Source organism: Symphalangus syndactylus, chromosome 3 (assembly GCF_028878055.3).
Source record: "Symphalangus syndactylus isolate Jambi chromosome 3, NHGRI_mSymSyn1-v2.1_pri, whole genome shotgun sequence".
Classification (NCBI taxonomy): domain Eukaryota; kingdom Metazoa; phylum Chordata; class Mammalia; order Primates; family Hylobatidae; genus Symphalangus; species Symphalangus syndactylus.
Window position 1 is genome coordinate 10,719,613 of NC_072425.2, and position 10,538 is coordinate 10,730,150.

The following is a 10,538-nucleotide window of genomic DNA, read 5'->3' on the forward strand; positions in this document are numbered from 1 at the left end:
TTCCCTGGCTTCCGGGACACATATATGGGGGGACAGTGGGGTCCTGTCTGGACTGGAGCATGTTCTAGCTGGGGGCCATGGCCTTGCGACATGGTTTGCCCGGTGTCGAGACAGGGCCCATGACCCTGCCCGCTGAAGGGGTCTGTCTCCTGTAGTCACTCTTTGGATGCCCCAGGCAGAGTAAGCGCTCCAGAAACGCCAGCAGCTGGTGTTCCTGTCGCTGCTGGTGGCCATGTGACTGGTGGATGTTTTTGATGGGCAGCCTTTCTCGCATCCATCATTTCCTATTAGTAGTCTGCATTCATTTTTTTCTGTCTCAAGTATATTCAGATAGTCTTGTTGACCTGATTAATTTCAATAAATACTTATTAAACGACTGGGTCAGGAAGTGGGTGGATCGTGGCACACAGTGTGGTGGTGTCACACTGGCATGGACGACATGCCGCCAAGTGGGTCAAGAAGCAGGTGTGCAGAGCGTATCTCCCTGCCCGTGTCTCCACAGAGAAGCCCGGCTCAGCACCCTCAGGGGGCCCGTCCAGGCTCAGCAGCAGCAGTTCCTCCGAGTCTGGGAGCAGCAGCTCCAGCGGGTCCAGCTCTGACAGCAGCGACTCAGAATGAACTGGCTTCGGACAGAACAGGACAGATGGATGTCGCACACGCTGAGACTGCCGTACCCCTCTGTGGTTCATATACTACTTTGTTCCATGGTGTGCAGGTCTGCTTCTTAATTCAGTGTTATGATATCTTCCAGTTTTTGCTTTCATAGGTCAGAGATCTATCTTGTGTGTGCGTTAGACTTGATGAGAAGGTGTGAACTCTGCAGAAAGTCTCTTCTTCGTCACTGAATTCAGTCACTTGGAGATGACAACTTCAAATGCTAACCCGATGACCCCAGAAAACCGTGTGAGATTCGTACCGAAGAACCTTGTGGAATCCCTTTGCTTAGGCCCAACCTGGTCCATAGCTCGAGAAAGAATTTCTTCCAAGGAAACGTCTCGGACATGGGTACTGTATTTGAAAGCTGTTAGCTCTGTCAACACGCATCGTCCTTGTCATTTGGGCCCCGAGCTCTGACCCTCGTGTCCGATGTGGGCACCTCTTTCTGGGGGGGGAGGCTGAGGACAGATGTGCCTGCTTGTGGAGACCAGGCTCGGCCTAAGCGAAGGGTCATCGCAGCCCCAGCCCGGAGCGTGGAGCCTTTGGGGGGTGGTCGGGTGGGATGTGCGTTCTCCGCTCGTGGTGATGTCACGAGCTCCTCGGAGGGAACAGAGAGGCTGTGTGTGCAGCCTGCAGGTTTCCATACACTGAAGCTTTTACCTCAACTTTAAAAAAAAAAAGAAGAAAAGATTAAAAAAAAAAAAAGGAGACTTTTTTTGTAAGGTTCGGCAATTTTCTACGGAAGTCCAGCCCGCTGTGAGTCCCTGCCTGGCTAGCGCTGCCCCTGCTGCTGCTGCTGCTGCGCCGCCCTTGGGAACCACTTCCCGAGCTTATGTGTATATAAATAGTTATTTATTAACATCATTGGTCATTTTTTTAAAAAAAAGAAAAAACCGCAGAAGAAATGCATTCACACAATCGCAGAGATGCAGGCCTTGTCAGTGGTGTGCCGGGCCCGGATCCTGTCTGGCGGCGGCCTGTTGTCTCCAGGTGCTAACTCCTGCCACCGCGCGGTGCTCACCCACGTCTGTTCGCGCGCTCGCCCCTGGGTTTGTTGGGTTTTTTGGTTTTTTTGTGGGTTTTTTTTTTTTTTTTGTATGAAACTTGGAGGCTTACACGTATAGACAGCTTTCAGCTACAGCACATTCTAATTTTTTATTTTGTTCTTTTGTATTCACTTCTGGTCTCTTTAAGACTGTTTTAAAAGAAATCAATTTAGGGAACCCCAGTTATATAATATAAACTTTGTAATCTGAGAGAAAAAATGTATAGTAAATCTAAGTCTTGATTTTTAACTTTCTATTGTAAAAAATAATAATATACAGAGTTTAATAGAAGGTGATGTTTTGGTTTTGTTTTCCCAGAGGCTGCCATATAGCCTTTGAGTACGGGGATGCCCCAAACTGGCCCACCAGTGAGCACGGTGGCTCCGGCCAGGAATGCCAGGGTTAGCCTCCAGGGGCCTGGCCAGGCCCTCCCCAGCCTGTCTGCCCTCCCCAGGGGTGGAGGAGTCTCTGGGCCCCAGGAGGATTCCCTTCCGGAGACTCGCACGGTGCTCCCTGCTCACATGTTGTCACACTTAGTCCAGAAATGACTGAAACCAGGCATTCTCCCGGACCTCGGCGTCGGGGAGCCTCCAGGCAGACGCTGGGTATGGAGCTGTGGTATGATCTGTCCTGTATGGTGGCCAGGGCTTTCTGCCAGCATTTCTGGATGGATATAGGGACTATCATTAGTATCCTAATACCTGGTGATTAAAAAAAAAAAAACATAAAATTGATTCAGAGTCCACTGACCGTTACAGATGTAGGTATACCCTTACCGGAGAGGGGACTCTGATGAGGAAATGCTGGTAAATTATCATTTTTTAAATTGCTGGTGAGTCTGACACTTGGTGAGTTTTCAGCCAGTTTGTTAAGCTTTTAATTAAGTTTTGTTTATAATAAAAATATAAATGGATTTGAAAGTTTCCATTTTTTAAAGTTACCCTTGTTTTTCAAAGGTATTTTCTAAACAGATCTTTAATGGACTATTTAAACCGAATTTAAGGAATTCACACACGACAGTTGACAGGTCTTCACGCAGGCTGGTTGGTAACGTGCTGCCAGCACAGGGCTGGGTGATACACACCCCCTAAGCCGGGGGTTCCTGGGGCTGGGGGGCACTCCTTGCAATGCCCCTCCAGCCACAGGGCAGTGAGGTGCTGCCTGTGTGAGCCGTCGGGAGCGGCCGGCTGTCGGGGCAGCGCAGCAGGATCATCGTGGGGCCCTTCCTTCTCGGCTGGTTCTCTGTGACGGTAGTGGGCGTTGGCTCGCCTCTGCTCCTTTCATCTAGAAAGAAGCCGCTGACCCTAACGGCCCACCGCGGGTACACTGAGCAGCTGTATTGGTGCTGTCACTTTTTTAAGGCTTTCTGTCCAGACTTCAACACTGGTTTCTTTTCAGAGTTTCGAAGGGTTGATGACTTCCTCAACGCCCTCGCCGGTGGGCTGAGGGTGACGGTCACGTCCGTTTCTTCTGTTATTAGAAGGCTGCGGTGATTCAATTAGATTGTCCCACTGCTGAGACCTGTAGGGCAGCTTCTAACATGCTTTTTTCAAGGGGAGAGGAGCAGTGACAAGTCGTGTGTCGGAATTGGATTTGAGAACGCTCTGAATGACCCCTGGAGGCCGAGGGGGCAGGCTTCGGGCGTGAACTGAACTCCAGACCCCTCTTTGTGTTGGGCGGTGTCATCTTGCTTACAAACTGTAAGACACATTTTCTTTTGTGTTTGTTTTTGTTGTTGTTCTTTTGCAGCACTCACGCCTCTGACAGTCTTTTTGGAAAGAGTAACACCCACATACAGAATTTGTCACATCCAGAGTAGCGCTGTTTCTTAATACTGGCATAATGCTTCCAGGAAGTTTTTCTTTTTTATATTTAAATTGTTACTTTTCTGTATGATGTGCATGCAAGTTTACCGTAACTTTTCTTAAACTTTTTAGTGCCGTTTCTAGTATATTCCTGTAAATGTCAGTTACTGAAAATGAGTCCAATGTAAGTAGTTTAGCTTGTTTATTGCAATGCTGGCCTCAACACAACAGAATAAAAATGGTAGAAAGTACTCTTTGATGTTTCTGGTAATCATGGACCCTTCTCCTGGGGCATTTGTTTTGTTTTCATAATAAAAAGCAAAAAAAAAAAAAAAAAAAAAAAAACAAAACCAGACTTTTTTTTTTTTTTTTCGCATTCTCCTGTGCTTTCTGTGGGGGCTCCCAGCCTCTCTCCTAGAGCCTGGAGATGTCTGGAAGCACCTGGTCTGGAACAGCCTTCACTGGTCCACAGCGAGGGTGCTGAGCTCCCCACACTTGACATCCTGTAACTCTTGGCAAAAACACCCGGAGCATCCAAAAGAGGCCCCAAAAAACCATTTAAAGGCAGGATGCAGTGGCTCGTGCCTGTGATCGCAGCACTTTGGGAGGCCGAGGCACGAGAATGGCCTGAGGCCAGGAGTTTGAGGCTGCAGTAAGCCATGATGGCATCACTGCACTCCAGCCTGGACAACATCTCTTAATAATAATAACCAAACCATTAAGTAGCTCTTGTCCTGAGCCCTGGCAGGATGAAGGGAGCATCATATCTTGCCTCACTAAGAAGCTACAATCCCCTTTACTGACAGTTCACTGGTTCCCTGGAACAAGCTGCCCTCTTCGAGACGGCCAGGTTCTGTGCTCTTCTAGTCGACCTGGCCACTTGTCCCCTCCCTCTGCACCTCAGTCTATCCTGAAGTGGCTTCCTGTGATGCGCTCAGTCCTAATGGAAATGCAAATAAAATCCCAAAAGCAGATTTTCATAGTGAGGTTTAACTGCCAGACTGCAGAGGCTGGCGTGCAGTGCGGCTCACTGAAGAACGACAGCTCTGGAACTAGGCCTGGAAGAGACATGCCGGGGGAGGAGGTTCTGGCTGGGCCCACGTCTAGGCCTGAGGACCTGTCCAACCCGACCCCAGACGGGGTCAGGGGGCACGGTGTCACTCTTGGCCAGACTGTGACCCTTCTTATCCAGACCAGCCTCCTTGAGGACGGACATGGGACCTTGTCCGCCCCAGGCAGATGGTGTCTTCCTGCAGCCTAAGCGGCTTAGTGCCAGCTGGCTTGTGCATGGCCCACACGCCCTGACCGCTGCAGAGACTGGCCCTTGAGCACACATCCTGCCGGCGCTGCAACGTGACCTCAGACCCCATTCTGTGTGTCAGCGCTGCCTCCCATGCTTGGGGCCAACCCCACCACCACCCGTCCTCAGGGGAGTCTGGTGCGGTAAGAAGGTGGCACACAGGCATTCCAGATTTGCCCCTGGAGTTTGCTTTCTTCCCAGGCAGGACTTAAACTGAAGAACTGAAAAGATGTAGACAAACCCTACCTAGCAGATGTGGAGTGCTTCCTTGGCGGGCCTGCCTTGCTGTGGGAGTGTCAGCCGGCGGGGCAGGCCCTCCAGCCCCATGCTCACTCCCTCTGCAGCTCCATGTGGCAATCCTGGAAGTCTGACTTCAAATCTCCCAGCTGCAGGCTGCAAACAAGCCAGGAATCTTGCAGAAAGGACTTGGGCTGTGCAGGAGGCTGCTGCTGACCAGGCCTCTGGCAGGACATTTGGGGAATGCACTTTGACCCAGCAGTTCCACTTCTAGGATATTTGCGAATGAACTTGCACAGCTGCAAAGAGAAGCACGAAGAGAGTACAGGCACATTCAGAACATGCTGTTTGCACAGATGACAACCTCGACGCTGTCACTGCCTATCTGTGGGCTCACGGGAGAGCTGCGAGTCAGAGGTTAAAAGCATGAAGTGGGCCGGGTGCGGTGGCTCACGCCTGTAATCCCAGTACTTTGGGAGGCCGAGGCGGGCAGATCACCTGAGATTAGGAGTTCCAGACCAGCCTGGCCAACATGGTGAAACCCTGTCTCTACTAAAAATACAAAAATTAGCCAGGCGTGGTGGCAGGCACCTGTAATTCCAGCTACTCAGGAGGCTGAGGCAGGAGAATCGCCTGAACCCAGGAGGCAGAGGTGGCAGTGAGCTGAGATTGTGCCACTGCACTCCAGCCTGGGCAACAGAGTGAGACTCTGTCTTAAAAAAAAAAAAAAAAAAAAGCATTAAGTGAATGCCCAGTCTGTACAGTTGAGCAAGAAAGAAAATGGCAGATACAAGAGGCACGGTGCAGGATGAGGCCGTCAGAATCACGTGACCGTGTGTGCACGCTGAGGAGCCATGGGACACATCCCCAGCTGCCCGCCAGGTTCTCCCCAGGGAGAGCACTTTCGCTTTGCTTTATGCCTTTCTGTATTGCAGTTTTTAGCAATCAGATATTACTGCTATAAAAAATGGGAAGCCAAGCAGGATATTATGAACAAGGATAAAAATAAGAATGTGAGGAAGGGGAGGAGTGTAAGGATGTTTATTTAGAAAAGAAAAATTAGCTTTGACAAGAGACACCTGCACATTTGTGTAGCCAAGGAGATGTCAGTGAGAGCAGAAGGTGAATCCTTCATGGAGACTGAACGCACAGGTGGCCAGCTGTGGCAGCAACAGTGAACACATGTCAGTGTCGGTCTGGGGGCAGAGAGGCTGAATGCTTTAAGTCTGATGGAGAGCCTGCCTTGCTCAGCCCTGTTACTACATGAAAGTCACTGTAGGCCACACATGTGCAACTTACAACTCTCTACATGGAAGTCACTGTAGGCCACACATGTGCAACTTACAACTCTCTACATGGAAGTCACTGTAGGCCACACATGTGCAACTTACAACTCGGGTTTCCTGAAAATGTTTTGGATGCACTGGCTGGTGGGCCGCAAATGCTTGGAAGCTACCATGATGCTTCACACATGACGATGATTTTGGTAACTCAAAATATAAATGCAGGCTTGGTGCGGTGACCCATGCCTGTAATCCCAGCACTCTGGGAGGCTTGAGCCCAGGAGTATAAGACCAGCCTGGGCAACATAGGGAAACCCTGTCTCTATACACAGTAGTTCACCTGGAGCCACAGCTACCTGGGAGGCTGAGTTTGAGAGGATCACCTGAGCCCAGGAGATGGAGCCTACAGTGAGCTGTGATCGTGCCACTGTATTCCAGCCTGGGTAACAGAGTGAGACCCTGTCTCAAAAAAGCAAGATACAAATGTAATGCGACAAAGCTCCTGGTGAGATGCTGCTGCTACTCCACCATTTATGCTAAAAACAAAAAACTAAAACCTATAAAAACTTGAAAAGGTGGTTTGTAATGGGGATGGGAGGGTTACTCTCGGCCTGGTTTAAACCAAGCATCTAGCAGTGCCCAGGCCTATGCTGTCCCTAGCAGTACCTGGAGAATTCGAATGTCACAACAGCTGACCACGGAGGGGACTCTAGAGGGGAAGTGTCCTGTGCACCAGTCACACCGCAGCTATGCTGAGGGGCTGGGGGGCCAATTCTGTGCTTCTTGGGTTCTTACACCACAGTTTGATCTTCACATTCATTATTCAAAATCTTCCAGCAAGGACTGGAAATCAACAAGACAACTGAATGAAACCCAGGTCTGTTCTCCTCAAAGTGTGGTCCTGGGTTCAGGTACTCACAGCGGAATTACATAATTGTGCAAAACTTGGACTGCCCTGTGTCCCTAGAGACCTCGAGCTTGTTTTTGTCTCGGACCAAGATGGCCTCATTTCCATACTGTGAGTACCACATGCTTCGGCTCCTGCTCAGGTACGTCCCAGGTGGCACCGACTCCAACTTCTGCTGTTGCTGCTGCCAGATGAGCAAAGAGGTGTCCCTGTACCGGAGGCGGGCGTAGCCTTCAGACAAGGCCTTCTCTGCCAGGGGGACGCGGCCACTCATCCCCTCCCCTGTCCCGCTGGACTCCTGGGAACCCTGCTGTTCTGAGACGGCCCACGTGTGGACAGCTGCCACAAGCGTCGCCCTAAATTAACGGACAGCTTTCCCAGCTTTGGGGTTTAAGGATCCCTCGTTTAACTGAATGGTAGAAATTAGGAATTCAGCCCATTTGCAGGCAACGTCCTCAGGAGCTTTGTGGGGTGAGGAAATGAGGCAGCCTCGCCATTCTGAAGACACCTGAGACCCATCCAGGGGACGCACACAGGTCAGAGCGGCGCCTGGCCACAGCTCTTCCGGGTGCAGCTGTGTGGAATTGACAGGGACGAGGCGTCACACCCTGGGGGGTGATTCTGCCACCACGGTCTGGACCACTGAGCTTGAAGAGATGGATCCAGAGACCTGAGGAAGGGACATGGTGGCCCCAGACGCAAGCTGGAAGGAGCTCCGGTGGCACGCCCTGCACGCATCTGTCCGGGCCAGCTTTCAGGGCAACGGCTGTTCTGACCCACCCTGGGGATCCGGCCCCAGCGTTTGTTCAGGTCTCGTCTCTCCCCAAACGTGCTGCTGCAAAGGAACGAAACTGCTGTCAGGAGAGGGGAAGTCAAGCGCCCCGGCAGCGGCGGCAGTCTGCAGCGTATCATCAACTCTCTGGGGGTCAGCGGCCTAGATCGAGCTACTTACGTCCCGTGGGGCAGCCTGGGAGCTGGGTGGAGAGTGAGACGGGCGCCCAGGGCCAGCTTTTTCAGTCACTGGGTAGTGCTGGGGTGGCTGCTTGTTGGGGCTTCAGGGTCTCCATCTGTGAAACAGGAGCCAGCGGCGCTTGAAAGGGAGCGGGTTCCCGGAGACGCCGCCAGGCGTCAGCCGCGGGACCGGAATGGGCCCCCAGGGCCGCCTTTCTGCTCTGAGCATCCAGCTCCCGGGAGGCCCCTGGACCCAAACAAAAACGATGTCAGGAGAAAACGAACAGGGAAGCATCGCAACCCACTCCCGAACGCCTTCCCAGCTGCGCAGCGTCAGAGACCTCCCCTCCTGGGATGCCCGCCGTAGGTCAGCCTCAGCGTCCCGAACCTCCATCGCGCGTCCCCGCCACCTGCGCCCATCCTGGGGTCCCCGTCGCGTGGCCCGCGGCCCCCATCCCCGCACCCCAGACCCCGCGCGCTCTGGGTCGCCCCATCCTCCAGCCCCCTATCGTCTGCCCGCATCCCCGGGTCCCCTACGTCGCCCGCCCCAGTCACCGCGCGTCGTGGGCCTCTGAGATGCGGGCAGCGGGGCGACGCGCTGCGGGGCTCCCAGGGCGGGGCCTGGGGCCGCTGGGCCGTGTCTCCATGGCAGCGCCGCAGGCCTGGCGAGCCGAGCGCAGAGGCTGGTCAGGCGTGTGCGACGACCCCGAGCCATCGATCGCTCCGCGAGGCCGGGCTGGGCCCGCCCCGAATAGGAACTGGAAGAAGAGGAAGAGGGGCTGGAGGAGGAGGGGCTGGAGGAGGGGCTGGAGGAGGAGGAGGGGCTGGAGGAGGGGCTGAAGGAGGAGGAGGGGCTGGAGGAGGGGCTGAAGGAAGAAGGGCTGGAGGAGGAGGGACTGGAGGAGGAGGGGCTGGGGGAGGAGGGGCTGGAGGAGGAGGAGGAGCTGGGAGAGGAGGGGCTGGGAGAGGAGAAAGGGCTGGATGAGGAGGAGGGGCTGGGAGAGGAGGGGCTGGAGGAGGAGGAGGGGCTGGGAGAGGAGGGGCTGGGAGAGGAGGGGCTGGAGGAGGAGGAGGGGCTGGGAGAGGAGGAGGGGCTGGGAGAGGAGGAGGGGCTGGGAGAGGAGGAGGGGCTGGGAGAGGAGGAGGGGCTGGGAGAGGAGGAGCTGGAGGAGAAGGAGGAGCAGAAGGAGGAGTGGAGGAGAAGGAGGAGCAGGAGGAGGAGCTGGGGGAGGAGGAGGAGCTGGGAGAGGAGGAGGAGATGGAGGAGGAGGGGCTGGATGGTGAGGGGCTGGGAGAGGAGGAGGGGCTGGGAGCGGAGGTGGGAGGAGGGGCTGGAAGAGGAGAAGGGGCTGAGGAGGTACTGGAAGAGAAAGAGGAGCAGGAGGGAAGACGTGGAGAAGGAGCTGGAGGAAGACGTGCAGGAGGAGCTGGAGGAGGAGGAAGAGAAGGAGTGGGGACGCCTACAACCCTGTTAGTAAGACACTGCCGGACTGTATGGTCTTATCATCTTGGTGGTTTTCGTATTTCTGCTTGTGTGGTTACTTTTGCCACTGCTGTTACTGTTTTTATTAGTATTCTTACTCCCAATAATTGATACAATTATTTTTAATTAATTAAATGTCCGGGCTTACTATCTCAAAAATAGTACTTTCTTTCTTACTTTCTCCATCTCACCCAACCAAGCCAGGCCTCTATACTGCTCATTTGGACTCAACAGCCCCAGGAAAGCGAGGTCTATTTCCTTTTCACACTCTACCTCTAATCATACTCCAATAACATTCTTTTAGTATCTACCCTTTTCCCCTAATTTTATGGTTTTCTCCAATGCCAATTAAGAAAACTAGCATAATGGAACCTGGTGTGGTGGCTCACCTCTGAGTCCCACCTACTTGGGAGGCTGAGGCAGGAGGATCCCTTGAGCCAGGAGTTCGAGGCTGCAGTGAGCCAAAATCATGCCACTGTACTTCAGCTGGGACGAAAGAGCAAGACCCCATCTCTGAAAAAAAGAAAAAAATAATGAGCATAACAGACATCCAAAGAAGATGCTTAGTGTGAGCACTAAGCCCACAGCTGTGGAACGCACATTCTTTTTTTTTTTTTTTTGAAAGGGAATCTCACTGTGTCACCCAGGCTGGAGTGCAGTGGCATGATCTCAGCTCACTGCAGCCTCCGCCCCCCAGGTTCAAGCGATTCTCCTGCCTCAGCCTCCTGAGTAGCTGGGACTACAGGCGCCCGCCACCACGCCCGGGTAATTTTTGTATTTTTAGTAGAGACAGGGTTTCACCGTATTGGCCAGGCTGGTCTTGAACTCCTGACCTTGTGATCCGCCTGCCTCGCACTTTCTTTGCAAGT

At 53.1% G+C, this 10,538-nt stretch overlaps 2 protein-coding genes across 9 annotated transcripts in view; one reads left to right on the top strand and one right to left on the bottom strand.

The window, feature by feature from the left end:
- BRD3 (bromodomain containing 3) overlaps positions 1 to 3,759 on the top strand; it is a 37,303-nt gene extending 33,544 nt beyond the window's left edge. For all 5 annotated transcript variants that reach the window (XM_063636777.1, XM_055270448.2, XM_055270452.2 and 2 more), the window contains exon 12: positions 503 to 3,759. In XM_063636777.1, the coding sequence (XP_063492847.1) occupies positions 503 to 618 (116 nt within the window). In that variant the 3' untranslated portion in view covers positions 619 to 3,759. The remainder of the gene's footprint in view (positions 1 to 502) is intronic.
- BRD3OS (BRD3 opposite strand) lies at positions 3,694 to 8,933 on the bottom strand. Of its 4 annotated transcripts, XR_010120183.1 has the most exons (5): positions 8,742 to 8,835; positions 8,188 to 8,433; positions 6,995 to 8,070; positions 5,055 to 5,344; positions 3,694 to 4,448 (listed from the first exon to the last, which is right to left on the bottom strand). XR_010120183.1 is itself a non-coding variant. In XM_063636779.1 (3 exons), the coding sequence occupies exon 3, from the start codon at positions 7,507 to 7,509 to the stop codon at positions 7,255 to 7,257; it is 255 nt and encodes an 84-aa protein (XP_063492849.1). In that variant the 5' UTR covers positions 7,510 to 8,070; positions 8,188 to 8,433; positions 8,742 to 8,835; the 3' UTR covers positions 6,071 to 7,254. The 4 variants fall into 4 exon arrangements, 1 of the variants encoding a protein (XP_063492849.1); XR_008656452.2 differs by having other exon boundaries at positions 3,694 to 5,344; positions 8,742 to 8,933; XR_008656453.2 differs by having other exon boundaries at positions 3,694 to 5,344; positions 8,724 to 8,820.
- Positions 8,934 to 10,538: the final 1,605 nt, after the last annotated feature.